The sequence below is a fragment of the Camelina sativa genome, chromosome 17, assembly GCF_030686135.1.
Source record: "Camelina sativa cultivar CO46 ecotype springtype chromosome 17, ASM3068613v1".
Classification (NCBI taxonomy): Eukaryota; Viridiplantae; Streptophyta; class Magnoliopsida; order Brassicales; family Brassicaceae; genus Camelina; species Camelina sativa.
The window spans coordinates 20,165,210-20,192,341 of record NC_141896.1 but is presented as its reverse complement, the minus strand read 5'-3'; the positions used below and the strand labels follow the sequence as shown (position 1 = coordinate 20,192,341).

Here is a 27,132-nt window from a genome sequence, read left to right as displayed (position 1 = left end):
CAGCGTTTGACTTAAGTCAAAACGCACAAAATTGAGCCAGCATCGACCGATGCTCCAACTGCATCGATCGATACACATCCCAAACCGGGATTTCCGGTTCACAGATGTTACAAAATTTGAGATTATCTTATGTGTTTTTTAAATGTTTTTTTAAATAATTATGATGAGAAGTTAACATTGTATACTTAAAGTTGTTGTTTTGTTGTAGTTGTTAGTTGTGATTAATGTATTATTATTTGTCATTTTGTCATTGTCTAGTATTTGGCCTGTGCTTAGTGCATGAGTTTAATTAGGGTGTGAGATGTGTTTTTTTGGTGGATATTTATAAAGTGTTTTATTATTTTCTCTTTATATATTGGTTGCTATTTTTTTGGTGGTTTTGTTTCTTTTTTAAATGGTAATTTTGGCTTTCTTGCTTGTTTTTCTTGCATTAAGTACAATCTACTCTGTAGTTTTACATTTTTATTTTATATTAGTTATGTTTATTTTAAAATTTGGTTTTGTTTTTCAGTTATTTAAATTGCATATTTGTAGATTATGATGTATAAGTTCATTTCTGGATGTAATTGTATTTTTTTCCTGTTATCCGTTTGTTTTTTTTGTGATTGTGTTGTAAAGTTTGTAAGTTAGTAATATTTTGTAAGGTTATATATATATATATATTTTGCATTGATTGGACCCAAACATCCGTTTAAGCCTTTAAAAGTAGTGGTGTTTTGGGTCTAGATCAGGTTTTATTGATTTGAGGATGTATTTGTCCTTTTGGGAAATAGCCCGTGTCTTGTAGTTGTGTTTTTTCATCTTTGTCGTCTACCGGTTGTTGGACGGAATGGTGTGTATCAATATTTCGATCTTAAGGATAGTAGTAGGCTTGTAGATCTTATTTTGATGGGCGTTCTTCTTTTTAAAGCATTCATTGTGTCGATATAGAAAACTTTAATTTTTTTTGGCGTCTTTGGGAAGATTTTGTCTTGGCTTTGCATCGGTGGTGGATAATTGGTGCTCCCCTGGTTAGTTCGTTGACCGTCTGTGTTAATTGGTTAGTTGTATTTAGGATTATTTTTTATTGTTTATTTTTTATGTAAATTTGGTTTTTCTTTTTATTACGGGGCTCGTTAGTTTGGTTTGTTTGTTATTTATTAGTGTTTTTTCAGTTTTAAATGGTTTTTTTTTGGATTAAGTATAATCTATTGAATAGTTTGGTTTTAAATTTCTCTGAGATTGGGTTTATTTACAAAAATTGGTTGTGTTTAGGTTTAGTCTTATTTGAAATTTTTGTTTGTATAGTATAAGTTGATGTGTGGCTGTAGACATTAATGCTACATATTTTAATATTTTGTCATACATTTTTTGGATTTTTTATTGCATTATCCGATACGTTGTTGTAATCTGTCGTAAGTTTATTTTGGTTTGGCAATTAATTGTGTAAGGATTGTTTGTGAATGGTTTAGTGATTGTGTTATTTGGATATGGTTTAGTGATTGTGTTAACCAATTTGTTTGGTTTAGCATTATAAAGTTTATTAAAACTGTGATTTCAAAAAGTTCACATCGTTCAGAAATGTTTCAGGTGGCGCGGCTCCGGCGACTCCGTCCACATCTTTTATGTCTCCCAATTCATGCAGATGATCTTTCCTCTCCGGAGCTCAAAGACCTTCAAGCCTCTCGCATATCTCGATCTCAAAGGAGGCAAATGGTACTCACACATCTAACTCATTTTACATTTGCTTCTCTACTGAAATCGGATCCGTAATTTTGAAATTCCGGTCTTGAAACCAGTGATTGTAGTGTTTTCTGATTCAAAAAATCTTTAATTTGAAAAGTTTGGTAATTGTAGAATGAGTGGATTCCATGAGGTTGAGCTCAAAGTTCGTGACTATGAATTGGATATGTTTGGTGTTGTGAACAATGTTGTTTATGCAAACATGTTGGACGGTTAGTTTTAATGTTGCTGCTTTATATTGTTGAGAGACTGTTCATACACTTGTGGATTTAGTTTTCAGTATTGGAACATCTTGCCACTAAGTTTAGATTCTTGTTTGTAAATTATTAGTCGCTTCAAATTGTGTTGTTAAATTAGAGTTTTAGAATACCTTATTGACAGACTTTGTCAATGCATTATCCTAGTTTATTCCTTTTTTGCGTCTTAAATAATCTAATTGGAACATTGTGAATGTGGTTGAATAAGTGTGACAATATCTTGCTATAAAATTGAATAGTTTAATTCAGTTGTCATGTTGTTGCTTCAGATTGTGTCAAAGAGAAGTTTCAGATGTTATGCTTGACAGAATCTGGAATACATGATCAAAGTTATTTTTTTTTATGAAACGTGTTAAACAGATAATGAAGGTGGAGAGAGACGTTTGAAGTGGCAGAGAGGATTAGTGGAGAATAATTTGTTTTAGGGTAACTAAAACATGTGTTAATAATAATTTGGATCTTTAAAGTGATTTGGCCCAAAAGATTAGAAAATGTTTAGTGGGTAAATTAGAAAAAATTGGCCTAATTAAAAAGAAGGAGTTGCTGATGTGGCAGCACTAGGAGTGAGTAAAGGTAACTTTATATATATAGAATGTGTTTTTATTTATTTTTGACAACTTACATTGCCAATGCTTACATTTTGGACGGTTAGATAAAAAATGTTTTTGGCATTGCTTGTGTTCTTATAATCTTATGTTAAATTTGGTTAAACAACTTATCAATATTGTTTATATAATATTGCAATGCCAATGTCATCAAACGGATAATATTTTGTTTTTTTCATTTTTTTTTGTTGTATTGTTAATTGCATGATATCTTTGTTAGAGTAACTATTTTATCAAGTCCGGTGAAGTTTTTTTATTTTCGTTACCAATCAGTCATGATGATATGTAGTGATGATAGAGATATCAATATGTCAAAAAAAATTTAGTTGCCTACTATTATGAATAGATTTAAATTTCAAGCTTGTAATAAGTTTTTTTTTAATGTAAGACTTCCATTGGATATAAGACCATCATTATCGGTCATACTTATAAAAATGTATTAAGAATAAATTAGGATTAAATTTTAAGACATCCTATGATTTGAGGATGTAAAATGTCTCTGCCTAGACATTATTTCTTCTGTTCAAACATCTAAAGACACCATTATTTATTTTTTTATTTTTATTTTTAAAGACATTTATAGTAGATGACCAGTGGAGATGCTCTAAATGATCCAGGTTAGTTACCATTAATTTGTAAGACAAGTTTGTTTGAAATTTAGATTTAATTTAATTTCTTTTACTTTCTGGCTGCCAAACATTTTCATAATATATAGAAGCGTTTCAAATGAGCATGGAAATAGAGAGTGCCAAAGAAAAAAAATAGACGTATTCGTAAATTGTAGCATATTCTTTCTCCTTGATGTTGCTTTTGGCATTGCTTGTGTTCCTATAATCTTATGTTAAATTTGGTTGATTGTGTAGAGTTGTCTTATTAGTTTTATGGGATTAATGATTCACTGTGTTTGAAATATATGTTATGGAAAAAATAGTAAGGCTTTGTATCAAAAAAAGTTTATTAGATTTATCTAAAAGGAAAAAACATGAATCTTCTCTATTCATTAATGGGCGGTAGCTAGAAGTTTATTTCATATTTCCAATGGTAGCTTTGTTTTTCAAATAAAGCAAAAGAATGGTAATGTTAGGAGTCAAAAATAGCGGTTTGGAAATGTTGAATTCTTTTGAGTTTTGACTCTATAGGAACATCAATATTAGTTGAAATGCCAACTGACAAATAATACCATTAGAGGGACAAAAATGAAAAGAGAAAAATTAAAGAAAATAAATTCGTAAATTGAAATTAAAAAGTGTTACAGTTAGAGAATTATAATCGTTTTCATTCAAAAAAGTTGTTTAATAATATTAGTCATATTTCAAGTCTTTATGTTCATCTGCGGCAACGCACGAATCGACTTCATAGTATATATTAATATATATATATATATATATATAGAAAAATGTAAAAGAAAAAGCATAATTATTGTCTATGTTCTAGCAGCGACTACCTTGGCTTTGGCAAGATTCCAAAAACGAAAATTTCACCAAAAAGGAAACAAAAGCTTGCTAGCCACGCCTCTATCTCTCTTTTAAGGTAAGAGAAGATATATGGTGGAGAGAGTGAGAGACTCCACAATAATTTTTGGTTTCTTGGTGTTGTTATCTGCAATAATGTCTCGGCTTTTCTCCAAGCTCTCTACCCTCGTACGCTCTTGCTTGCTTTCTGGCTTTTTGTTCAATTTTCTAATCTCTTTTGCTTGTATTTTCTTAGATTATATGGTTTCGTTTCTAATTTTTGTACTTTAGATTAGATAGATAAGGATCGGAGGGTAACGAGGGTTTGAGATTTAGATCTATTCTTTAGAGATTTGAGAATTGACGTTTATGTTTGCTTAAACTTGGCAGATTCACAAGAGGAGCGTTCGTTCGTTTTCATCCTCCACGACCGGCCCATGTGCTTCGATTGCCTGCATTGTAAAACCCTCACCGGACGGCGGCCTCCTCGGACATCTCCTGTTATTCAACATAGGAGCTTCCAAGTTAGTCAGTACGGACAGCTCATTTCCCATTGAGCTTTTTGACGGGAAGTTGGTAGGAGCTTCGCATGGATGGGGACTTTTCTCCGATAGAAGAGATCGGTCGGTACTTATCAGCGACTTCCTAAACCCTTACGCTTCCAAGTCAAAACCAGAGATCATTCACCTACCTTTTTTCACTGCAATGTGCAATGGCCAAACCGAAGTCGTGTGCAACGTGGCCATGTCCTCTTCTCCTCCTGATCAAGACGACCAAGATTGGGTCGTTGGCATCAAGTTCTTGGGTAGACAGCTGAGTCTCTGCAGGCCCCGTCGTGACCTGCGTTGGACTAACATCCTAGCACCTTTTGAGTCATGGGATAGCTCAAAACTTATGTATTCCAAGAAAGACCAAAGGTTCTATTTGCTTGCTCCTGGAGGCAACTACTTATGCTCCTGGGATCTCAACTTTAAGGAAGACAAGAAGCCTAAGTTCCATGAGTTGGTGTTGCACAACCTTCCCGACATGCCACGTTCTCACTGGAAGCAATTGGATTCCTACTGCAGGGAGGATCATTGGGTGGAGTCACCTTCCGGTGAAAGTTTCCTTGTCAAATGGTAAGCTAAGTATAGTTTTTAGATATTATTATTACGGAATTTTCTGAAACAAAAAAACTAAACACCCATTTGGCTTGTAACGTGTATGCAGGTTCTGTGAATACTCCCCTAAAAACTCAAGTAAATGGTGCAAGTCACCGATAGTAATGGTGTTCAGAGAGGAAGAGACAAAAGATGGAAGGAAAAACATGCGTTACACAGACGACATTGGAGATCTGTGCATTTTCATTTCAAAGGGAGAGGATTTCTGCGTCAAGGCGAGCTCTTGCCCTGGTCTCCACGCTAACTCCATCTGTTTGCATGGCCGTGTGTTTGCAACGGTCAATCTCACGGAAAGAACCTATGGCTGCTACGAATATCCTCAAGGCACACCAAGCAGGATTCCTTATTCACCCTACTGGCTTCCTCCGTTTTCTCCTTAGCCCTCTGTTTGCTTCATTGAATCATTGGTGATTGGTCTTGTGGTGTCGTTGGTTCTGTCAAGTTTAATTTGAAGACTTCATTTGGTATTTGGTGTCACATGTAGTATATCTGATGTCACTTGTCTTACATTTCATATCCTCTTTTTAGCCTGTTTGTTCCCCAACTTTTTTATGTCCTTGAATTTGATATCTCTTGTGAAGCCCCAGCCGAGATTACTCAACCTTATCAAGTTTAAACTTATATATACTGTATATATAAATGGAATTTACTTAAGGTGTCCATGACTCCATGGCTCATATAAGCACTAAAATTAAATTGAATCAAAAGACGCAAAGACACGGAGACTACAATTAAGATCATAGTGAACTTGAAAGTAGGAGAGACAATATAATCAGAAATATGTTGAAGAAGTTGAATCACACATTCTTTCATGGCCCTGGATTCTCTGATTGCACAATTCTATCTTAACCCCAAAACAAAGATTCATCAGAAGCATGTCAGGATTAATATATATTCCAATAAATGCAACTTAAAGATATTAATATCCACGTTATTACAGCATAGAGAACACCATTTTGACCGAGACAGAAAATAATACAGTTTCTATGACTGGTTGAATACTTTCATTGCATATGGATTTTTTCTTTAAACTCTTTTGTAACTGCCACACCCCAAATTTATACTGTCCTCACCACATTGAATTTAATGTTTCGTATTGTCATGTCTTAACGAGTCTCATAAGAGTCCTAATTATACATTACAGTTATGTTTATAATCAGTTCGAATCAACACTAGCTAGACCACATATGTTAGTTTTAGATAACTGGTGTATGAAAAATATATGGTTCAGTCAGAATTTATGGTTTATGTACTTGTTGTATATTGTTCCGTCAACAAAGTTATTACAATCTTTTGTAACAACTGTGAGTGGGCCTCGGTAAAGAGTACCGAGTACGTATGGGTAAAAACGAAAAAAAATATATAGAAAAAAATGTATAAGAAATCATTGCTCTGTTCTAGCAGCGACTGCCTTGGCCTTGGCAAGATTCCAAAAACGAAAGTTTCACAAAAAAAGAAAGAAATAAAACTTGCTACCCACGCTTATATATCTCTCTCTTTTAAGGTAAGTGAAGATATACGGTAGAGACTCCACAAATACATCAACTTTTTAATTTTGGTTTTTCTTGGTGTTTGTTATTTGCAATAATGTTTCGGCTTCTCTCCAAGCTCTCCCCCCACGTAAGATCTTCCTTGCTTTTTGTTTAATTTTCTAATTTACTTTGCTTTTACTTTCTACCTTTGTCTACTACATAGATAAGGAATTGAGGATCGGAGGGTTGAGATATAGATCTATTCTTTAGATTAGAAAATTGAGGATTTACTTTTATTTTTTGCTTAAACATGGCAGATTCACAAGAGGAGCGTTCGTTCGTTTTCATCTTCCACGACCGGTCCGTATTTGTCGCTTAGTGTCCGTGCAGGACCACCGTCGGAAGGCGTCTGCAACGGACAAGTAGATTTGTACGACCCTGCGAAACAAGAGTTACTCAAGCTTACGGACAAAGCTATTCCAGAAGAAATCGTTACAGCCAAATGGATCGGAGTTTCCAAAGGATGGGGAGTTCACTCTGACCCACAAGAGCGTTGTGTACTCCTCACCGACTTTTTGAACCCATGGAATTGCAAACCAAACCCCAAACTCTTGACTCTGCCTCCGCTTAACCCTCTGCTCGCTTGCCAAACTGATGTGATCTGGAACGTGGCAATGTCCTGTTGTCCTGATGACGATGAGGACTGGGTTGTTGGCATCAAGTCCTTGGGTGACCAGATCAGTTTCTGTAGGCCCCGTCGTGACTTGCGTTGGACTAAGTTCCAGACCCCTTATGACTACTTTCCAACCTCGAATCTGACGTATTCCAAGAGAGATCAAAAGTTCTACTTGCCTGGTCCTGGAGGCCATCACTTGTTATCCTACGATCTCCACTTCGACAAAGCCGGCCAGCCTGAGTTCCATGAGTTGCAGTTCCGAAACTTTCCAGAGTCGTTCAAGTATGACTCGGAGATCTCGGAGCTGTTTCCTTCTTCTTGTAGGACAGAACGCTTTGTGGAGTCACCCTCCGGAGATGAACGTTTCCTCGTCAAATGGTATATTATACTCTATTGCTACTACCATATGAATTACATATACATTATTGCTGATTTGCTCGATCGTTGGTTTTTGTATGCAGGTACGCCAAGGGATGTTTGGCTAATTATTCGAGTAGAATAACATATGAAACGCAGCGCTTCATGGTGTTTAGAGAAGAGGAAACTATAGAAGGAAGATTCATGTGTTACACTGATGACATTGGAGATTTGTGCATCTTTGTTTCAAAGAGCGAGGCTTTTTGCGTCCCCGCAAGCTCTTTTCCTGGCCTTAAGCCAAACTCCATCTATTTTGTTGGCTTTGGCTTAGGCATTTACGATCTCACCACCAGAGATGTCTCTACTTTTCATGCTCCCAGACGTGCACTGAATCATATTGTGCAACCTTACTGGTTTCCTCCATCTTCTAGCTAGTTCTAGGATTAATTAGATTGCTTTGTTTGCTTCGGTTTTACTCTCTCTCTCTCTCTCTCGACTTGCTGAGATCTAAATATCTGTCATCTATATATGTTCCCTTTTGACTGTATTAAGTTTGTTATGATCAATGGAATAGTTCTTCTATAAACATTCTTTACATACACAAATAACACAATTCACTTCATTTGTTTATACCTGAAACAATTCTTGTTAGCCACCAAACCATCTTTCTTATTTACAGTTGTATTGAATGCGGAAAAAGTACCACCTTCATAAACTATATGGCTGTCACGTGTTTAACCATCCCAATTCCCAACTACAACTATACATGTATTTGAGCAAAAGAAAAAAAAGACAAACAATACATATGATTAACTCGGATAAGCAAAGAATATAAAGGGAAACAAAATCATTAGTCATTACTAAATCGTGATAAGAAATATAATTAAAATATCAATTTCTTTCAAACTCTAACACTTCATGCTGATTCTGCTACGAGGAGAACCGACTTTTCTAGTTTAAACTAGATTTTAACCCGCGATACACCGCGTATATATAATTTTATTATTATTGATATTTTATATTGTATTTATTTGTTAAATATTGGATGTTTTGTTAATAGATTATAACTAATTTTTCGGCTGTTTATACGGTAAAATATTTATACTAATTTTTTAATCCGTAATATACTTCATGACCATTTGTTTGTTATATTTAGTTTGTTTTGTTTAGTGTTTGAGATTCTGTTTTGATTTTTAATTATTATAACCAAAAAAGTAAGGGATCTAAATACATAATAAGTTATTATACGCTATGATTAAGTCACATTGTTCCTAATTATTTACTTATTTTACACAATTTTAGTTAAATCAACTTGATTTTATATGTCAAATATTCTAATATTAATATTGTTAAAAATAATTAAATGAGGATTTAACCCGTGTTAGCATAAATTTAATGATATTTTATTAATTCAAACATGTTCTCTTTACAGCTCATCTACTATATAACCATATCATATTGTATTTAAAACTTTTTTAATTGTACATATTCGTAAAATTTTAAAATTTTATTAAGTTTATATATGTTAATTATAATATTTAAATAAATGTGAATCAAAATTATTCTTATGTTAATAATCAAAGCTCACAGATATTGGAAAACAAAATGATTCAGAGATAGAAAGTGTGGTTAAATATATCATTATGTTTCCATATTGATTTTGCTGTAATTTTTTTTAGTTAGAATGGAATGTAAAAATTTTAGTAAACAAAATCTGAAATAATGCTATTTTTGAAAGTTTTTGAGGGGTTAATGTTGTAAATAAAAATTTAAATAAGGAAAACTAAAAGAGCATAACACAAAATTTACTTAAAAATGTTAATATAGACAGGGATCGATCTCTTTTGTTGTTACAAAAAAAAAATAGTTATCTTTTTAAGTAAGTAGATTTTGATTATAGGATTAAAATATTAAGTTTTAAAGGGATAGAATTTAAGATTTCTAGATTAGTACTTAACATAAAACTTTAAAATTTAGTTTTTAGAATTTGTCAAAGGTCTAGAATTTGGAGTTCAGGTTTTTAAATTAAAATTACCTTGTTAGTATAAAAGATAAAAGTTTTCCTAAATTTTGGTCTAGTAATGTAGACTCTTTACATAATTCTCTCATAATGATAAGTACTTATATCGGACTAATAAGTCCAAGATGTTGTTAATTTGGATTTAAGTTTAATTGAAAAATGAATTTTACAAATGCAACAAAAGTAACATAAGATGAAAAGAATAACCACTAAAAGTTTTTGCTTCTTACATGGTTTAAAAAATTATATGGATTTTGACATAGATTCTCTGATTATATAATTTGGAAACGGCAGAAAATATAATTTAAGAACCGCTAAGCATTCATTAGTTTTTTTGTTTAATTTCATTCATGTCTTAAGAATTAATACATTCATTCAGATGTCCACATCACACCCATAAAAGGATTCATGTACATGTTGTGATATTGCATCAGAGAACATATTTTGTACAAATGATCTAACGATTTATTGTTGTCTTTTGTTGAACCATAATTATCCTAACTCACACTACAAGATTAATTGGTATCCAAAACTTTCACACTTGCAATTGTTGAACTTTCATTGTCACGATGTCTCTCGAGAGCCCCAAAGCAGCTGCAACAGCTCTTGCAATATCAGATCAGATAAAACATAACATACGAAAATATCAGATCAGATAAAACATAACATACGAAAATATCAGCGGTGTCTGCTCGAGTGTGTCTTCACTTCTTGCCTTTTCCTTTCCCTCCAGTCTCCTTGTTCTGGCCACCGCTGCTGCTGCTTGGAGGAGAAGAGGGAGAGTTGCTGCCGTCTTTAGAAGGAGGAGAAGCGGTGAGATTGGGGCGTTGATGTTCTTCCACCATTAGTTCACCCTCCATATTAGTTTCTTCCTCGTACGTATCAAGAAACTCTCTGTAGGCTATTATCATTGCACTCGCTTTGACCACATAATATTTCGTACGTGTCAAAACTGGAGGCTGTCTCTTTACACCTTTTGGAGGAGGAGGCATAGGAGTGAGAACTTCGTGAATGAACTGAGCAGACACCCAACGGTTGTGTAATGGCACCAACGTCACGACATCTCTGGAGAGCCCCAAAGCTACGGCAGCAGCTCTTGCAATCTCAAGCACCATGCATTGACCTGAGACATATTGTTTCTCTTAGACCATTTGGTTGACGATGTTTCGGAATATAGCTACATTAGCTGCTCTCACCACCCTCATCACATTCATCCTTTCAACACCCATGTTTACAAAATGATAGAAATAAGAGCAAGCCTAAGAGTAAGTGGTTGTGTTGGGTGTGTTTGGACTTTGTTAGAAGAATAAGGTTTTTTATAATGGTCACTGACCTACATGTTTGTAATCAATCTTTCACATATATGTTTAAACATAGTCATCATTGTTTCGGAGAGAGCTTCAAACTAAAAGGATTCAATTCCAGAAAAAAATTGAATAAGTTATACATTTTGCTATATAGACTATAGAGTATGAGAGACAAGAGAGGAAAATCACACACTAAGGGCTTGATTGAAACAACATATACTAGAGCATTAGCATTATGAAGCATTAGCATTAAAGTGCATAAGCTGTATGCTCTGATTAATATAACACATTTAGTTGATTGGTATTAATTAAAAAAAAAATTTTAATGTGTTTCATTAAAAAAATTAATTATCACTCAGTGCTATATAATTTTTTAAAATAGATTTTACATTTAATAAATTTTATAATTGTTATAGATATAAATGTGTAATTTAATAATTTTTAATTATATATATTTATAATGTTACACATTAATTACAAATAATTAATATATATTATATTTTTTATAAAAGTTTATACCTATATTTAAATTTTTAATTTCAATAACTTTTTCAAATATATAATATAACACATTAAACTAAAATAAAACAATAATATATATTATAAATGTTATATCCACATTAATATATTAATGTATTAAATAAGTTATTGTATTATTTTAAATAATAACATTAATTAGTTTCTCATATATATTATCTTATAACAAATAAATTTATCTTTTATAAAATCATAATTTCTATTTTTACAAAATAAATTAATTATTTAAAATTATTTTAATATATATTAATATTTTAGAGTTAAATGTTTGGGAAATACTTCAAGTGAAAGCATATAGGAAGAGACCATATGAGAGTATCTGCAGCTTTTAAATGTTCAAGCTCTTCTAATAAATGTTGATTGGATGATAAAATTAAAAAAACTTCTTTGCTCTTCCAGTCAATACCTAAAAATTGACTCATTTAAAATTAGGGAATTTGACAAACAAAACAATGCCACGTGAGAGAAATCACTACTCATGATTCCCAGTTTTATAGCGGTTCTTTCAATTACTTATACACAAACCTATTTTGATCGATAGATACGGCCCATTTCAAACAAGGCGGTCATTTGATTTTGACCAATATACGTTGTATACAATTTGTAAACAGAACATTCGACTAATTTTTTAATATAATTTTTAACTATGTATTGTCAAAAAAAAATTAATATAATTTTTGAATGTATTGTCAAGAACTTAACCAACAATGAACACATAACCACAAAACATTTTTTTTTTTTGTTAAATCATAACCACAAAACATAGTTCATACTATTTTACTATTTTGTTATATAAATCTGTTTATAGGACGGATTATCGCTCACTGTATATAAATAGATAAGAACATCGGTTTAGAAATTAAATGTATTGTGTTCATATATAATGGTACATCAGGTTCATAATCGCTCTTGAGATGAATCAAATACTATGTATGTGTTTTCTATTAAGAGTACTTCCCTAATCAGTAAAAAAAGAACACGAAAAACATAATTTCACTTGGATTGATTACTCAAAAAATAACAAAAAACACTATTGTCGTAAATGTTGATGGTGATAAGGTGAAGAAGCTTGAATTCGAATTTTCCGTTTATGAAGAAAATTTTGGAGAGATCTTTTCATTGACGCCTTCGGATTTGGAGGAAGCTGGTAATGATTATGATGAAATTGGGTCGACTTGTTTGGAAAATCCGACCCGTTTATTGAGGACGACTTCTCTTCCATATCTCTGTTCGCCATCGATATTATGGATTTAGCCTGCATTCATTTACATAAAACATTAGTCATTACAAATTCACCGAATAATTTCATTAAAAATCATATGAATGTGTATATAATGTATAAACACATACCTGAAGATGGGTAACATCCGAAGAAACAAACATTTTTCCGTTGTAGAAAATTGTTATTCTCTGAGATTCTTCCTTTGGTTGTGCTTGATCTCGTGAGATGCTTGATTCTATCACACTTCAAATCCAATAATTGTGTAAAACTAATCAGAATATATAATGTATTAATAAATTCTGATTTCTGAGAGTGCTAACAAAAAAAATCAAAATTTAAAGAGAGCGAGAGAGACTTACGAGGTATCATCAGAAGAATCAGAATCATAAGTAGAAGAGGGAAAAAGACGAAGTTCCAAGTCGCAAGTTTGCTGCATCGTCTTCATGTCGCAAGTAAGATGATGATAATTTTGTGTTGATCTGGATTGAGATAGATATATAAAGTGTATTTATAATATATGTTGTGTTTGTTTTGTGATGATGAGAGAAAGAGAGGACACGGAAGAGACGGTGGGAAACAGAACACGGATTTTATAACGGCGGATTCTTAGGATAGATTGACAGACAGACAGAACACAACTTCTTCTATCTAATTCTCTCACGTGGAAAATGCTTTTCCTATTTTTTTTTTTTTAGTTTGTACAACTTTTAAGGTTTTGGGATTTTTTAAAGACAAACAAAAAAAAAAGTGAAAGCTCTAGTTCCGTTTTTGTTTAATGCTTTATCGCAAATTTCTTCTTTTTATTATTTTCTTTTTCAAATAATCAATACTTATAATTCAGTCCATGTGCTTGACTTTAGTGTTTTTTGGTTAAACTATAAACTTATTTTTTTGTAGTATTTGGTTATTTATTTATTAATTAACTGGTGTACTATTGTGCGACCTAATTTTTTCCTTGGTTTGTGTAAGTGTCGACGGTGGAGTCACTCACAGCCACCACCGCCACCGGTGTGTATATTATAATGCATATATATTTTCTGACTTATTTCAGGCGGCGTGGCGTATCTCTTTATTTAATACAGTAGTATCTGCGATCATTGCTCACGCACTAATTAAAAAATTTTGGCGGTGTTCTTAACATAATCTTTTTTGATTGAAATTAAGTTAATTGGTCCATAAAAAACGTGTGTAAAAATACTTCAATTCCTAGTTATTCGTTAAATGTAAACATCTGTGCCGGAATGTAACGTTCCAAATCCAAGGCTCCAAGCCCTTAAATCGAAAAAGCGAGTATTTTGGGAAGTTACAATTTTTTTTTCTATATTAGTTAAATTCATTTTAGACTTCAATAATATAGAATCATATTTGCATGTTTTTCTCTTTGTAAAATAAACGTCCAAAACTTTTTACTGTATGACATTTTCGTATCTAACTTTTTCGTACCTAACTTATTTGAGTCAATATTAATAATCTTCATTAAGGCACGTGTTTGTGTCTCTATCATCCCTTATCCTTTCCATATATTCTTGTTTGATTCTCCTGCAAGTTTTTAATTCTACGTCAGTTTGTTCATGGCTATGAAATAAGTCGTAAGGATTCGTACATGGAAAAATAGAAGAAGCACATTAGCAGAGTTAAGCGGGATTGATGATCTTATTGATCAATGATCAATTTGGAAAGACTATATGTTACAGAGTCTTTAAAATTTGGAAAAAGTAAATTTAACTAAACAAAAAACTACGTAACATATTAGGAGATTTACATATTTATATCTCAATATTTTATCTTCAGCTTGACAGTGAAAAGCGCAAAAGTCCAAACGTGATAGACGATCATACGTTGTTTTGTAAATACGTCCGCGAACTGAGACATGAACCAACCGTATTGCTGATTTTATCATAACAAACGAAATTGTAATTTATTTGCCGTCAAAAAAGTAACTAATGTTTTTTTTTTCTTTACCTTCTGCGGCCGTAGACATAAAACTAATTAAACACGTGTGTCGTGAGCAGCTGGTCATGAGATATATTATATCAACGACCTTAAACCTTGTTGGTTACCTAAGCACCATTCAATTGATTCAAAATTTGACAAAATATCGTTTACTTTTCACAAAATAATCTTATTACGTGCCTATAAAGCAAGCAGTTGACGGAAACAAGTCAAAAAAATAATCATCGATATTCAAAATAAAATTAGTCAAATTGATAATCTTCATTAAAGCACATGTTTGTGTCTCAATCCCTTCTCCTTTCGGTATTTTCTTCTGCAAGTTTTTAATTATACGTCCTTAATTATTCCACGGCTATGAAATAAGTGGTAAGGATTCGTGCAGTACTGGATTCGTGACAAAAAAAAAGAGCACATTGTCAGAGTTAAGCGGAATTGTACGTATTTAATTATTGATCAATGAACAATAATACACATACAAGAGTTAGATGTTAAACACCCTACCAAAATAAAGAGTTAGATGTTAAAAAGACTTTTAAAATTGGAAAAAGGAAATTTAACTTAACACAAAATTAACATATTAGGAGATTTACATATTTATAGCTCAATTTTTTATCTTCAGGTCGAACAGTGAAAAATGCAAAAGTCCAACGTAATATAGAGTGTTTGAAATTGAACTTGCCTAAAACTTTTGTAAATACGTCGTCCGCAAACTGAGACATGACACGATCATATACGTTGTTTTGATTAGAATATATCAGTCTCCATACACCATATTAGTAAATATATATCAATATATGCATAGAAACGCATGAAACCAGAAACCGTATTGGTGATTTTATCATAAACAAACGAATTTCTAATTTTATTTGCCGCCAAAAAAGTAACTGACATTTTTTTTTGTTTTCTTTACTTTCTGCGGCGTAACATAAAGTAAAACCAATTAAACACGTGCCTCATGAGATATATTATATCAACCACATTAAACCTTGTTGGTTACCTAAGCACCATTCAATTGATTCACAATTTGATAAATATCGTTTACTTTTCACAAAATAATCTTATTACGTGCCTATAAAGCAAGTAGTCGACGAAAACAAGTAAAAAAATAATCATCGATATTCAAAATAGTCAAATGATAATTTTTTCATTATAGACAAAACTATAATTTATTTGTTGTCAAAAAAGTAAATAACGTTTGTTTTTCTTTTACTTTTGCGGCCGTGAACATAAAACTTAAAACACGTGTGTCATGAGAAGTATGATATCGACGACCTTAAACCTTGTTGGTTTACCTACGCACCACTCGATTGATCCACAATTTGATAAATAGTCTTATTACGTGCCTCCAAAGTAAAGTAGTCGACGGATTAATTAGTACTATTAAGTGTGCTGACATACCGACAATATAAAAAACAAAAGCACGTTGAAAAAAAAAAATCATCGATATTCAGAATAAGTTAGTCAAATGATATATACAATATATCTCTACTTCTGCAAACGAACAAAACATGTGGTTGGTGTTGTGCAAAGCAACAACTTGTCGACATATACTAAATCCAGAAGTATCTCACATCAGTATCACAAATTGACATGAAGTTTGCAATTTGGCACGCTTTGACTCCGTTGGAATACATCATTATCTCGGTCTGATGTTATCTTAAAACGTTCATTTATGTGGCTGAGTTGTTTTTTCTTTTTATTTTTCTTTTCTTGCTCTATAAAATATTTTTCAGAATTAAAGATGAAAATTTTACTAAAAGAATTAAACACAAAAACTCATTAAAAAAACAAAACAAGAACTGGAGATTGAGTTCTGTTTTACTATATGCACGGGAATATCGGTTCAATATGAAGTGTTAGCTTTAATGAAGTACCAGAAAGATCAAGGACTGGGATGTAAATAAAAAAAGATCAGTTGATCAGAGCAGCCACGGAAAGAATGGAGCATCTATAATTTAGTTTATTTTGACAATCTTGTTAATAATGGGTCCAAAGTTTGTTGGCAAAATAAATAAATCCAAAATATACATCAAAAACTCATTTATAGTAATGAAACTTTAGAGGACAACAACCACAAAAACTCATTTAAAAAATAAATTAAGAAATCCTCTCTATCAAAATACTAGTTATCAAAATATATAGCAGCCATTTAAACTCTTTGATGACCCAGAAGAAAATACACATGAAACTACTATCTCAACCTAGTTAGTAAAACAATTTTTTTAGAACTAATTAAGGGTAAAAGATTATCATAATCGATATGGTTAAAGTAAAACCATCGATATACTTTAAAGTGCAGATTTATTCTCAGATTGTAAACACATAAAGATTAGGATTTTAGGAGATGGGAAGAAGTATCACAAACAAATCAATGAATAATGCAACGTTTAGTTTCTATCTATCAACAAGGTTCTCAATTGTTTTAGAAAAACCAAAGTCTAAACAAGTCAACTCAAACTTGAAACTAGAGATTTTCAAAACCAATCCTACCATTCGATGAATGATCGTAAATTCCAATCTCTGATGATCTGCTAGCCCCTAAATCAAAGGAGAAATTTGGTGATTCCACTGAACAATCTCTAAAACCATATATAGCCTGAAAAGAATCTGACTCATTAGCAAAGTTAGAAACCAAAAAACAGGGTGTGAAAGAACATAATTTGTTGTCATTTTCAGGTATGAATAGAGTTGGTGTAAAGAGCAGCTTAGTGTGAATTCAGTGTTTTGAACATTTCCAGAAAAGAGTAAACACACAAACTAGGCAAATGAAAAGGAATGGTGTGTTTTAATGAATACCTTAAGAGTGTGTGTGTGTGTGTGTATGTATGTATTCATGACCAAGGCCAATTAGCATCTCGCCACGCAAAGCGACATCCTCCAAAACTACTACTACAATTGTCCGCATTTGACCCATCTAACCCACGGCAACGAAGTTCTTGATCACGTTTCTCTGAATCCTCTCTGTATGATGGGTTCGAGTATCTCGGGTGTTGGATAAAAGGTACATTCTTCCACCACAGTTTAAGTGCCTTAAAAACAACAAGAAAAAATGACACATGTGAAACTCAAGCTATCAAGTTGACCAACGTTTTGAATATATGTGCTTCAAGATTTGAGTATATGTTCACTTACATGCCAATAGATCCATACCGCAACCTTATGAGGCATCAACCAGAAGAAAAGTGCAGGATCAGACACTAGTGTTGTCGGTATTCTTTTCGCCTTTAATGTGGCAGAGAAATAGTTACCGAGATGAGGATGCTTCGATTCAATGGAGACAGATAACTCCTCTCCAGGTTCATTAGCTCTGATTTTCCAGTTCCCAAGCATATCCTGAAAAGGTTATGTAACTTCACTTTTAAGAACCGTTTGATCAATCACTCAAACTGATATAATAAGAGAAAAAACATACCATGAAAGGACTGACTTGTAATGATTTAGCAACCAAGTCAGATTCAGGTTCGAATACAAATGTCACTCGTTCCCCCCATGGCGTATTTGTAACCTACAAAACCCCTCTTAAATCATATCAATAGAGAGACAGTAATACCACAAAGCCAATACAACAAGTAAGTGACTACACATTTTCTTCTTCATAAACATATTTGTACATATAGCAGATTTAGTCAGAACTCTGAAACAGTGAAGAAGTTCATCCCATATCCAGATTAGGTACCATCACGATAGATCATATATATATTAGTTCATAACATGTATCAACACAGACTAGTGTTTTCTTACAGATATGTCAGCTACCACAGAATGGGTGAATCAGACAAGAGTGAGAAACTGAGAGACAAATCAAGAAACAAAGCAGGACAAAACATATCTATTATATATATATATATATATATATATATATGTACCTGAGCAATGCATTTAGTCAAGCGCTTACTCGACCCATCCAAGTCGTAGCAGTAATACAAACTCAATGGGTTTTGTTCATAACCAACGCTTGGTGGTATTGTCAATAGATAACTACATACAAAATTACAGATTCATCAACATTACTTCTTCTATCACAATTACATTCTCTGAAATGATAAAAAGATTCACAACAAGAGTGTTTCAGACCAAAACACACAAACCTTAAGAACCAAACTGAGATTTTAAAACCCAAATCTTACAATTTAACTAACTCATTCTGAGTCTATCTGAAAATGAGATTAATCCTTTTGTGGACGATTCAACAAATTTTGAAACTTACATAGGCCCGGTGGTGCGAGAAACACGGCGAGCTTCATCGGCGGAGAGATGATCCGGAGGCGTGGTGATAGCTTCATCGAGGTCGAAGAGAGCGTAACGAACAGAGTAACGGAACGAGTGGCGTACAGGACGGAGACGGTCGTGCCATACGGTGCCTTGGTAGAAAGAGACATTGGGATCTACGGCGAAGCGTGAGGGGAAGAGACGGTGGAGAAGGAAGCGAAATGGGAGGAGAAGAGAGAGTAAGAACGAAGTGAGTGAAGAGTAGAGGATCGAACAGAGGAGATAAAGCAATTCCATATCTCTACGATACCCTTTCAATGTCTGAGATAGAGAGAAGAAGAAGATAGACCAAAAGACAAAAAGAGATTTAAAAAAAAAAAGTTTATAATAATAATTAATCGAAGATGCACCCATTAGGGCATCCTTAATGGGAGAACTTTTTTTTGTGTTCTTAAATTAAATATATTGTGAAAATAATCTAAGATCAGTTGTTAAGATCATAGGTTAAAAAAATGGGGGAACTAATTTTGGTGTTCTTAGAATAAATATATAATAATATAATATTGTTAAACATTTTACAAAGATGTAATTTATTATTAACTATAGACCAAAACTTGAATGTGAACAAAGATACAAACCAAATTCAATGATCCTTGGACAAAAAAAAAAAGCTAAACTTGAGATACATATCGAGTTGCAGAGTGAACATTCCAAAAAGCTAGTTTTGCCAATTCAATGAGATTAGACCAAGAGATATCAATGATGCAGCAGCATCACTTCTTGTCTTCTACTTTTCTCAGCTGCAAAACACCATTAAACCAGACATAAAGGTTCAGTAACAGACCTGAAAACTCTACGCATAAAGAAATGCTATTGATGCAAACACAAATAGCACAAAACAGGATTAAAACAGCAATCTCAGTCGAAAGATGGTGATCTAGTGATTATAATAATCATTGTATAATCATTCAATTTGGACAGAATTTCATCATTGATTGCATATAACAAAAGGATCTCAAAACGAAAACACAAGAAAGAGAGGTCAGATGGTAGTGCATGTCATATTATCAACACTGTATTTCTGATTTGCAGACGTATGGAAATTGTATCCTCATTCCTCCGATAAAAACCAAAACTTTGAATCAAATTCACAAAATTGAAAACACAAAAACAATGAATTTAGATCAGAAAATATGGCAAATCATTCACTCTGCCGAAGCAGATCAGACTGGGTGTCACAAAACATTAATGCCATCTCATCATCTCCATCAAAAAAGCTTTAAAACACGATTAAAACCTCACCACCAAGGCTTTTTGCAGCATCCTTTAAGCTCCCAGAGAAGTATTGTTGGAGTACATTTAAGCTCACATTCTTCTCTGTACTGCTTTTCTTCTTCTCTGATCTTTTTGTTCCGCTAATATCCTAAAAGCACAGCAGCAATATCATAAAGTGCCAAAGCTACGAGAAGAATCCAAGTAGTCCATTCAGGCAATAACGTGAAGAAGTAAGCAACCAAAACACCAATCCAAACCAAGTAGCCTTGAGTGACCAAAATCGAAAACTTGGACATGAACACAGCGAAGACACCAACGACGGAGAAATTGAATAAAAGTATCAGAAACGTGATGCAATCAATCGGGAATCTAAAACGATCGATCAATAAAACTAAGATTTCTCCACCTAAGTTCCCTAAAACGATGAAAGCTGAGAAACCCATGTAAAATTTCAAGAATTTAACACATCTGAGGTAAAAGAGAAGGACGAGAACGAACGTTGCAACAGTGATTGCAGCGACGAAGACGAGTGAATTCAAAAAGGCACCTACGAATTTGTCCCATGAGGAATCCGAATCGCTCTCCGAGTAAGCAGCGGTGGCTATGGAGGAGAAAGAGGCGGAGGAGGAAGAAGAAGGGTCGGAGTTTAGGATACAAACAAGTAGAACAACGGTGAACATACAAATCGAGACAGGTGTGAGGATTGCGATGAGTTCTTCGCCTAGATTCGATTTCGAAGGGAATGAGAGAAATGAAAATTTTTCGTTCTCTCCAAATTTTTTCGACCAATCAGAACGCAGGAAAAAAATAAGAACGGTCCATAGATCAGTTCTATCTGAAGATCATTTTTTTTGCTCTAAGCACACTGTTTCGTTTTTTTATAATATTATTGGCTAAGAACATGGTAATTGTTATCCCGTTAAGGATGGCCTTAACGTTTTTTATCAGTGTATTAAATTATTAATACGAATTATGGGTATTAATAATCTTCGCTTAGCTGGCTATTTGCGTGGACGATAATAAACTGCACATTTTGTATTGCATTATAATTTTTATAATGTTTTTAAGTTTATCGAGTTATTGTCAACTTTTATAATTTTTTTTGTTCTCTAATTTCATTTTGTATTGATTGATCTTATTAATACATCCTTATTTGAAGGACTTAGTTAACTTAAAATTCAGAAAACAATTGGACTGAAAGTGAGTTCGCCCTAGCCCCTTTTTCTCTCTGGCACAACCACCGAGATCCGCTCTCTCGGCGGCGCCGAACCCGATCGGCGTCGCTGGGACTTGGTTTCTTCACCTCCTGTGCTTCCTCGTCCTTTGTAGTTCACTTGTTTTCCGTTTCAGTCCTCACAGAGATATGCTGAGAGTTCAGATCTCATCTCCGCCGCTGCATCAGCTTCAACCATCCCCTCCGTCTCCGCATCTGGCTACTCCCCTCGGTGAATCCTTTACATCGAGCCCTCACCGCTTTGGTATTCATCGAGAGATCCTCCAGGGTCCCCCTAGGCTCGGCCTCCGTCTATCTCACCATCCCTTTAAGCCGTCAAATTCCACATCTTACCGCTCCTTGGATCCAAATCCTCTCACCAAGTACTTTGCTTGGCTGCAGCGGGACGGAAGCTCTGTATTGACGCCGGCACCGGTGAACCTTTTGACGAAGAAATCCCCTTCCTTGGTGGCCTCTGCTTCTCTCTCGGTAATCCTCTTTCCCAGGTTTATTCCCCATTCTTATACTCAAACCCTGGAAGATAGTTTACTTAGGTTAAACTATGGTACATCCCTGACCTGGTACCAAATCCGACCCCATTTCGTGAAAGACATAGTCCGTTCAATCCTGTTAGTTCTGATGGTGTCTATTGGATCAAGTCGAGTCCATCTCGGTAACAGAACATCTGAACTCTCTAGGTTGACGGAAACCCATTTGTGTCAAGACCAGTGTGTACCCGGGTTTGGTCGAAGCTCTACTCTGTCCCACCCTAAGCAAACCTTGGTTAGTTTAGTTGTTTCATTAGTCCGAAGACAGCTTCTGAACATTAAACCACCACTGTTACTAGTTTGGCTCAAGAGTCTTTTGAAAACCTCTTTAATCGCGTACACTAGGGATGATCCCGCTATTGGAGTTTATTTGGTGCAGCTTGGCATTATGATCCCAACTCTATGGAGTGGGGGTTACCGATGCTTCACCAACTCTCTACCTATACCCCACCATATTCCAAAGATCTTTAAACCGCAACTCAACTACTTTATGAAGCCCTTGCATAATTCCTTGAAGACTAGTGGCATTATGACCCTCTCTCCAAGGAGGAGTTACCACAACCTCTCCAAGTTCCCCCCTATCAACCTTGGACCATCAACTACACCTGTAGTAACCGGTTATCAGAGTATCAGCTCCCCTGCTCGACCCTTTGGCAACACAGCTTTGCCATTCTCTTTTCCGCCAAGTCTTCAAATCTGCAAGACAGTGGCTCCCTACTCCTTTGACTTGTTCAAGGAGTCTGCATCGGTTGGTCTTGATCTCACAGGTTCCATGCTGCTTTCTAGCATATGGCTCATAGCTCTCAAGCTCTTATCCTCCAATGCTCCTATATATCCTTGTACTTGTATTGTTTTATGTTTTGTTTTAGCTTACCCTCTGTTGTACCCCAAACAATCCTGGCCTTGTATGTTATTTTCTATCTAATGGAATGATAACACCTCTTTGATCAAAAAAAAAAAAAAAAAAAAAAGTTAACTTAAAATTCAGGAACTAGGTTTCGAATTTAATCGTTACTTTTATTTTTAATCTAAAGTATTATTTTTTTACTTTTAATTTATTTTATTTTGGTTTGTTTTTGAAAATAGATGGTTTGGCCTCAGTTTAGAGCTTAAACCGATATAACCCAGATACATGGAGATTTAGGTTTCAAACTTTTGATTCATGGAGACATAGGTTTCAAACTTTTTTATCGGAGATATCTAGATCGTGGTCAAAGTTTGGGCTCTATCTAGCTAGATATGATAGTTCTTAGGGGGAAATAGCTCGTTTTCCCTTTATTTAAGAGAATACCACAACAACATTTTTCTATGGGAAAATATCATAGGGTCCACGTTTTTTTGGAGTAAAAAGACATAATCACCATTTTTTGTTTTAGTGTTAGATAGAAAGAGTGAAAGATTTGGTGTGATTTTTTTAAAATAGCATGTAATATTTATATTTTACATGTTATATTGAACTAAATAACGTTTGATTGTAAACCTAAACCGACAAATAATCTTGTTTTAATTGTAAAATCTAAACCTTGACCATCTCATTTGTGAACTCAAACCGACATAATTTCATTATAAATGTAAAATCTAAACCCTAACCATCTCATTTGTGAACCCAAACCGACATATAGTTTTGTTCTAATTGTAAAATCTAAACCCTTGGTGAGATTCCCAATACTCCTGGGTTCGAATCCCCATGGCTGCAAACACCTTAAGTGGGCACCGCAGAAAAATTTAACATTGGGCTATGCGGCCTCGAGAAACCACTCTTGCTGCCTTCGGGACGCACGCCAAGCCTTCGGGCTAGTGGGCTAGTTAGGGCCCACTGGGCTTTGGATACCTGGATTATCAAAAAAAATATATATATATATAAACCCTAACCATCTCATTTGTGAATCCAAACCGACATATTAATTCGTTCTAATTGTAAAATCTAAACCCTAACCATCTTATTTGTGAACCTAAACCGACATATAATTTCATTCTAATTGTAAAATTTAAATCTTAAACATTTCATTTGTGAACCCAAACTGACATAGAATGTCGTTCAAAAAACAAAAATGACATGATATTTAAAAAAATAACATGTAATATATATAATGGGTATAAGAGTAATTGTATATGAAAAGAGAAAATACACTGTGTGTCCTATGGTAGTTTTTTAATTACTTTTGATTTTTGTGGTATCTAGTGCATATTCCTTAAATAGTTTAGCCGATGAACTATGAAGATTCTGAACCAAATACTCTACTTCCCATAAAAATCTTAACAGATTCATACTATTAGCCCTAACCTGAGTACCGTGGCCTCTCTCTATCTCGGAAAAGTCAGAGTCGGTGGCCGCAGTCGCAGAATCGCAATTGAGAGTTTGGACATTTCTTGCGCAGCCGCCAGAAAGTAGAAGTGTAAAGCAAAGAACCGCGCAAACAACAACGCAAATTATAGTCTTCATCGCCGTTCCGCTGGTGTTAATCTTATTAATCAGCTTTCGAACTATTTATCGTTTTCCCGGCAGTCTAAAAACCTTCTTAGATTTCTTCCACCGTCTGGAAAGTTTTTTGGTTATTGCATTCAATAAATTGTCAAGAAAGTTGAATGCAATGACCGCATAAAATACAACTACAAATCTTGCTATCCAGTTACTTTTTAATGGTTTTAGTATCAGAGATGAATTTCCTGTTTAGTTGCAACCTCTTTTCGAAGTTTGTTTGCATGTGTACCTACTACCTATGATAATCAATAAATAAAAAAAACTGAATGTCATTTAATTTGTGACGGGTTTCGTGACTATTGGTACTACTAATCAAACTGTATTATGATTTGGCCGCTTCATTTGATGTGCTTCACCGTCGTTTAAATCAACAAAAATCTCAATGTAGTGTTAATGTATAATTCGGGTTCCGGGTGGTTAGGCGAACCCGAATTAATATTAATCCCAGTGTTACTCTGCAAGCTAGTTCATTAATATAATGTTTTAATGTTTCTACATTGTTCTCAAAATTAAAGTATATATTCATTTTATTTTAATTGATGATCATACGTTCTTTTAGAGCAAATATAAGTATTATTTTTAACAGAAGAATAAACATTGAACTAGTTTTAAATGATCTTCGATTCTTTAACTATTGGAGCTATAAAAAAATTTTAGAAAGACAAAATTATTTATATTTCTGAAGATATATCTCATAATATAATTATTATATTATAATACGTTGTAAATTAATATGTTATTAAATTAATTTCGAAAATATGTAGGGGATAATATATATCAATTTAAAAAAAAATATTATTGATTTTTGAATTTATAGGAGCAAAATTATTGTATATAAATAAATTCAATAGCAGTGACAGTTTTATGTAAATTTTTGGAATACTAAAGACCAGTAATAAATTTGGGTAAAGAGTTCTCTAAATGCGACACATCAACATTTTCTCCAATATGCTTCTCTATTAATATATAGGAGATTTGAAAGATATGTAAAATTATTTATTTGATAATTTTGAACTCTATGTTTTTTTAGCTTTATTTGTTTTATCAGTTTACATTTCTTTATTTTTTGTTTTAATTGCTAAAAACATAAATACATTGTATAAAACACTCTAAATTTCCAAAATAATCGTATAAAAATTGAAAAATATATAAAAAAATAATAATAATTGAGGACCACTCTTAAAATGACATATTGCTAACTAATTAAAATTAAATATTTGAATTCATTTAATTAATTATTTGAAAATTTTAACATAATTCAGACATATTTATATAAATGAACATGTTTACATATTTAATTTTACAAAATCAATCATTACTTCATAAAAAACCAAAATTTATCAAATTAATAACCTTATTTCTTAGACATATTACTACTCAGTCAATCAATAAGAAGATTACCAATCAATCTCAAATTTGAATACAACTAAACAGAAAATTATCACACATTTCATTTATAACTCACTTCTAATATATATTAATAATAATGAATATATATATATATATGTATTTTTCATAGAGGCAGATTGTTAATAAATACTATCGTTTTATAAAAAAACATATTTTATATTAAAAACTAAAGTTATTAAACATTTTGGCAATTATAATAAATTATATATACAATTAATTTAATATTAAATGTACTTACGACTTATTTTCTCCGCACAATGAATGTACTTACTACTTGTAAAGGAAAAACAAATAATTATGAGTGAAAAAAATACAAGAAATTTTTAAAATCAAGAGATGAGACAATCTAAGACTCTATTAAAAAGATTTAAAAAACTTTATTTTTAAGAAAAATCCATAACCTTTTAGTTAATTCAATAATCCTTTACAAAAATTCATTCTTATAATATATGTTTAGTAGTTTTTAAAAAATACTCGCAAACGGTTGGTTATTAAAAATTTGGATCAATTGAAATATTCATATAAATGAATGAAAACAATGTTTTCTAAGTAACTTAAACATAATTGCAATTACATGAGTGGTAAATGATTGCAAAGTTTATCCGAGTCATGTGATCATAAATATTAAATATACCAAATGTTGCAATGGTTCAATTAAACGGTTAGGATAATTTCTTCAATATATTTTAATATATAAATAATTTATGAAGAATTATACTCAGAGACCAAATATAATTAAATATTACAACGATTCATAAAATAAATCAAAATTTCAATAGATTTCTTATAGTAATGAGGAGCCATTTTAACAATTTAGAGAGTAGAAACTGATATTAAAAATCATCGATTCATCATATTATGAAAAAAATTATGTTAAAAAAAGTTTGAAAATTTCTCAAAAGAAGAACAAATATATATATATATATATATATATATATATATATATATATATATATATATATATATATTTCTAAAGACATGTATATTTGAACTAAAATGAAAGTTTGAAAATTTCTCAAAAGAAAAGCAACATATTATGTGAATATTTGAATAAACACAATTGTTTGTAAAAATCACAACTGTATATATATAGGAGACACAATTCTACAATGAACATATGTAACTATATATACTTTTTTTTTTAATTACAACATATTTTTTTATGAAAAAGTACGACGAGAAATCACAAGTTGTTGACATTTATTCAAATTGCTATTATTATATAGATTAGGTTATAAAATAATCTTTGTCTTGCT

At 32.8% G+C, this 27,132-nt stretch overlaps 5 protein-coding genes, 1 long non-coding RNA gene and 3 other non-coding genes across 17 annotated transcripts; 3 read left to right on the top strand and 6 right to left on the bottom strand.

The window, feature by feature from the left end:
- The first annotated feature begins 1,549 nt into the window (after nt 1–1,549).
- LOC147924086 (uncharacterized) lies at nt 1,550–2,695 on the top strand. 2 transcript variants are annotated; one of them, XR_015585833.1, is made up of 3 exons: nt 1,550–1,695; nt 1,837–1,934; nt 2,340–2,695. It is a non-coding gene; the product is annotated as an uncharacterized LOC147924086 (long non-coding RNA). The 2 variants fall into 2 exon arrangements; XR_015585832.1 differs by lacking the exon at nt 1,837–1,934 and having other exon boundaries at nt 1,553–1,695.
- Nucleotides 2,696–3,968: 1,273 nt separating this feature from the next.
- On the top strand, nt 3,969–5,779 carry LOC104757360 (uncharacterized). Of its 2 annotated transcripts, none has more exons than XM_010480092.2 (3): nt 3,969–4,224; nt 4,426–5,153; nt 5,245–5,779. In XM_010480092.2, the coding sequence occupies exons 1-3, from the start codon at nt 4,129–4,131 to the stop codon at nt 5,573–5,575; spliced, it is 1,155 nt and encodes a 384-aa protein (XP_010478394.2). In that variant the 5' UTR covers nt 3,969–4,128; the 3' UTR covers nt 5,576–5,779. The 2 variants fall into 2 exon arrangements, with proteins under 2 accessions (XP_010478394.2, XP_087350170.1); XM_087494044.1 differs by having other exon boundaries at nt 3,983–4,114.
- An 825-nt stretch (nt 5,780–6,604) lies between these two features.
- Nucleotides 6,605–8,286, top strand: LOC104757359 (uncharacterized). The gene is made up of 3 exons (XM_087494322.1): nt 6,605–6,815; nt 6,985–7,721; nt 7,805–8,286. Exons 1-3 carry the CDS (start codon nt 6,783–6,785, stop codon nt 8,133–8,135), a joined length of 1,101 nt encoding a protein of 366 aa, XP_087350448.1. The 5' UTR covers nt 6,605–6,782; the 3' UTR covers nt 8,136–8,286.
- Nucleotides 8,287–12,415: 4,129 nt separating this feature from the next.
- Nucleotides 12,416–13,366, bottom strand: LOC104757358 (protein TIFY 5A). Its single transcript, XM_010480089.3, has 3 exons — nt 13,146–13,366; nt 12,915–13,029; nt 12,416–12,819 (listed from the first exon to the last, which is right to left on the bottom strand). The coding sequence occupies exons 1-3, from the start codon at nt 13,229–13,231 to the stop codon at nt 12,595–12,597; spliced, it is 426 nt and encodes a 141-aa protein (XP_010478391.1). The 5' UTR covers nt 13,232–13,366; the 3' UTR covers nt 12,416–12,594.
- Nucleotides 13,367–17,094: 3,728 nt separating this feature from the next.
- LOC104757357 (uncharacterized) lies at nt 17,095–19,417 on the bottom strand. Of its 4 annotated transcripts, none has more exons than XM_087495819.1 (6): nt 18,947–19,417; nt 18,606–18,717; nt 18,152–18,244; nt 17,872–18,072; nt 17,536–17,768; nt 17,095–17,346 (listed from the first exon to the last, which is right to left on the bottom strand). In XM_087495819.1, the coding sequence occupies exons 1-5, from the start codon at nt 19,360–19,362 to the stop codon at nt 17,571–17,573; spliced, it is 1,020 nt and encodes a 339-aa protein (XP_087351945.1). In that variant the 5' UTR covers nt 19,363–19,417; the 3' UTR covers nt 17,095–17,346; nt 17,536–17,570. The 4 variants fall into 4 exon arrangements, with proteins under 4 accessions (XP_087351945.1, XP_010478389.2, XP_010478390.2 ...); XM_010480087.2 differs by having other exon boundaries at nt 17,095–17,335; nt 18,947–19,415; XM_010480088.2 differs by having other exon boundaries at nt 17,095–17,277; nt 18,947–19,400.
- A 104-nt stretch (nt 19,418–19,521) lies between these two features.
- Nucleotides 19,522–21,174, bottom strand: LOC104757355 (presenilin-like protein At2g29900). 4 transcript variants are annotated; one of them, XR_762411.3, is made up of 3 exons: nt 20,722–21,174; nt 20,251–20,371; nt 19,522–19,748 (listed from the first exon to the last, which is right to left on the bottom strand). XR_762411.3 is itself a non-coding variant. In XM_010480084.3 (3 exons), the coding sequence occupies exons 1-3, from the start codon at nt 20,901–20,903 to the stop codon at nt 19,705–19,707; spliced, it is 339 nt and encodes a 112-aa protein (XP_010478386.1). In that variant the 5' UTR covers nt 20,904–21,171; the 3' UTR covers nt 19,522–19,704. The 4 variants fall into 4 exon arrangements, 2 of the variants coding, with proteins under 2 accessions (XP_010478386.1, XP_010478387.1); XR_015587075.1 differs by having other exon boundaries at nt 20,771–21,081; XM_010480084.3 differs by having other exon boundaries at nt 20,251–20,363; nt 20,722–21,171.
- LOC147924085 (small nucleolar RNA Z196/R39/R59 family) lies at nt 19,860–19,948 on the bottom strand. Its single transcript, XR_015587987.1, has one exon. It is a non-coding gene; the product is annotated as a small nucleolar RNA Z196/R39/R59 family (small nucleolar RNA).
- LOC147924084 (small nucleolar RNA Z195/SNORD33/SNORD32 family) lies at nt 19,985–20,070 on the bottom strand. Its single transcript, XR_015587983.1, has one exon. It is a non-coding gene; the product is annotated as a small nucleolar RNA Z195/SNORD33/SNORD32 family (small nucleolar RNA).
- On the bottom strand, nt 20,130–20,215 carry LOC147924083 (small nucleolar RNA snoR4a). Its single transcript, XR_015588021.1, has one exon. It is a non-coding gene; the product is annotated as a small nucleolar RNA snoR4a (small nucleolar RNA).
- Nucleotides 21,175–27,132: the final 5,958 nt, after the last annotated feature.

Excerpts from the sequence above, each read along its gene's own strand:
- LOC104757360 (XM_010480092.2), top strand. The coding sequence starts at position 4,129 with ATGGTGGAGAGAGTGAGAGACTCCACAATAATTTTTGGTTTCTTGGTG. Across the intron at positions 4,225-4,425 it reads TCTCCAAGCTCTCTACCCTC|ATTCACAAGAGGAGCGTTCG; the intron begins GTACGCTCTTGC and ends TAAACTTGGCAG. Across the intron at positions 5,154-5,244 it reads GAAAGTTTCCTTGTCAAATG|GTTCTGTGAATACTCCCCTA; the intron begins GTAAGCTAAGTA and ends ACGTGTATGCAG.
- LOC104757359 (XM_087494322.1), top strand. The coding sequence starts at position 6,783 with ATGTTTCGGCTTCTCTCCAAGCTCTCCCCCCAC. Across the intron at positions 6,816-6,984 it reads TCTCCAAGCTCTCCCCCCAC|ATTCACAAGAGGAGCGTTCG; the intron begins GTAAGATCTTCC and ends TAAACATGGCAG. Across the intron at positions 7,722-7,804 it reads GAACGTTTCCTCGTCAAATG|GTACGCCAAGGGATGTTTGG; the intron begins GTATATTATACT and ends TTTTGTATGCAG.
- LOC104757358 (XM_010480089.3), bottom strand. The coding sequence starts at position 13,231 with ATGAAGACGATGCAGCAAACTTGCGACTTGGAACTTCGTCTTTTTCCC. Across the intron at positions 13,030-13,145 it reads GATTCTTCTGATGATACCTC|TGTGATAGAATCAAGCATCT; the intron begins GTAAGTCTCTCT and ends TTGGATTTGAAG. Across the intron at positions 12,820-12,914 it reads CGGATGTTACCCATCTTCAG|GCTAAATCCATAATATCGAT; the intron begins GTATGTGTTTAT and ends AAATGAATGCAG.
- LOC104757357 (XM_087495819.1), bottom strand. The coding sequence starts at position 19,362 with ATGGGTGCATCTTCGATTAATTATTATTATAAACTTTTTTTTTTTAAA. Across the intron at positions 18,245-18,605 it reads TGACTAAATGCATTGCTCAG|GTTACAAATACGCCATGGGG; the intron begins GTACATATATAT and ends GGGGTTTTGTAG. Across the intron at positions 18,073-18,151 it reads TACAAGTCAGTCCTTTCATG|GATATGCTTGGGAACTGGAA; the intron begins GTATGTTTTTTC and ends TAACCTTTTCAG.
- LOC104757355 (XM_010480084.3), bottom strand. The coding sequence starts at position 20,903 with ATGTTCACCGTTGTTCTACTTGTTTGTATCCTAAACTCCGACCCTTCT. Across the intron at positions 20,364-20,721 it reads GCTGCAATCACTGTTGCAAC|CGGAACAAAAAGATCAGAGA; the intron begins GTTCGTTCTCGT and ends TTAGGATATTAG. Across the intron at positions 19,749-20,250 it reads TGCTGCAAAAAGCCTTGGTG|CTGAGAAAAGTAGAAGACAA; the intron begins GTGAGGTTTTAA and ends GGTGTTTTGCAG.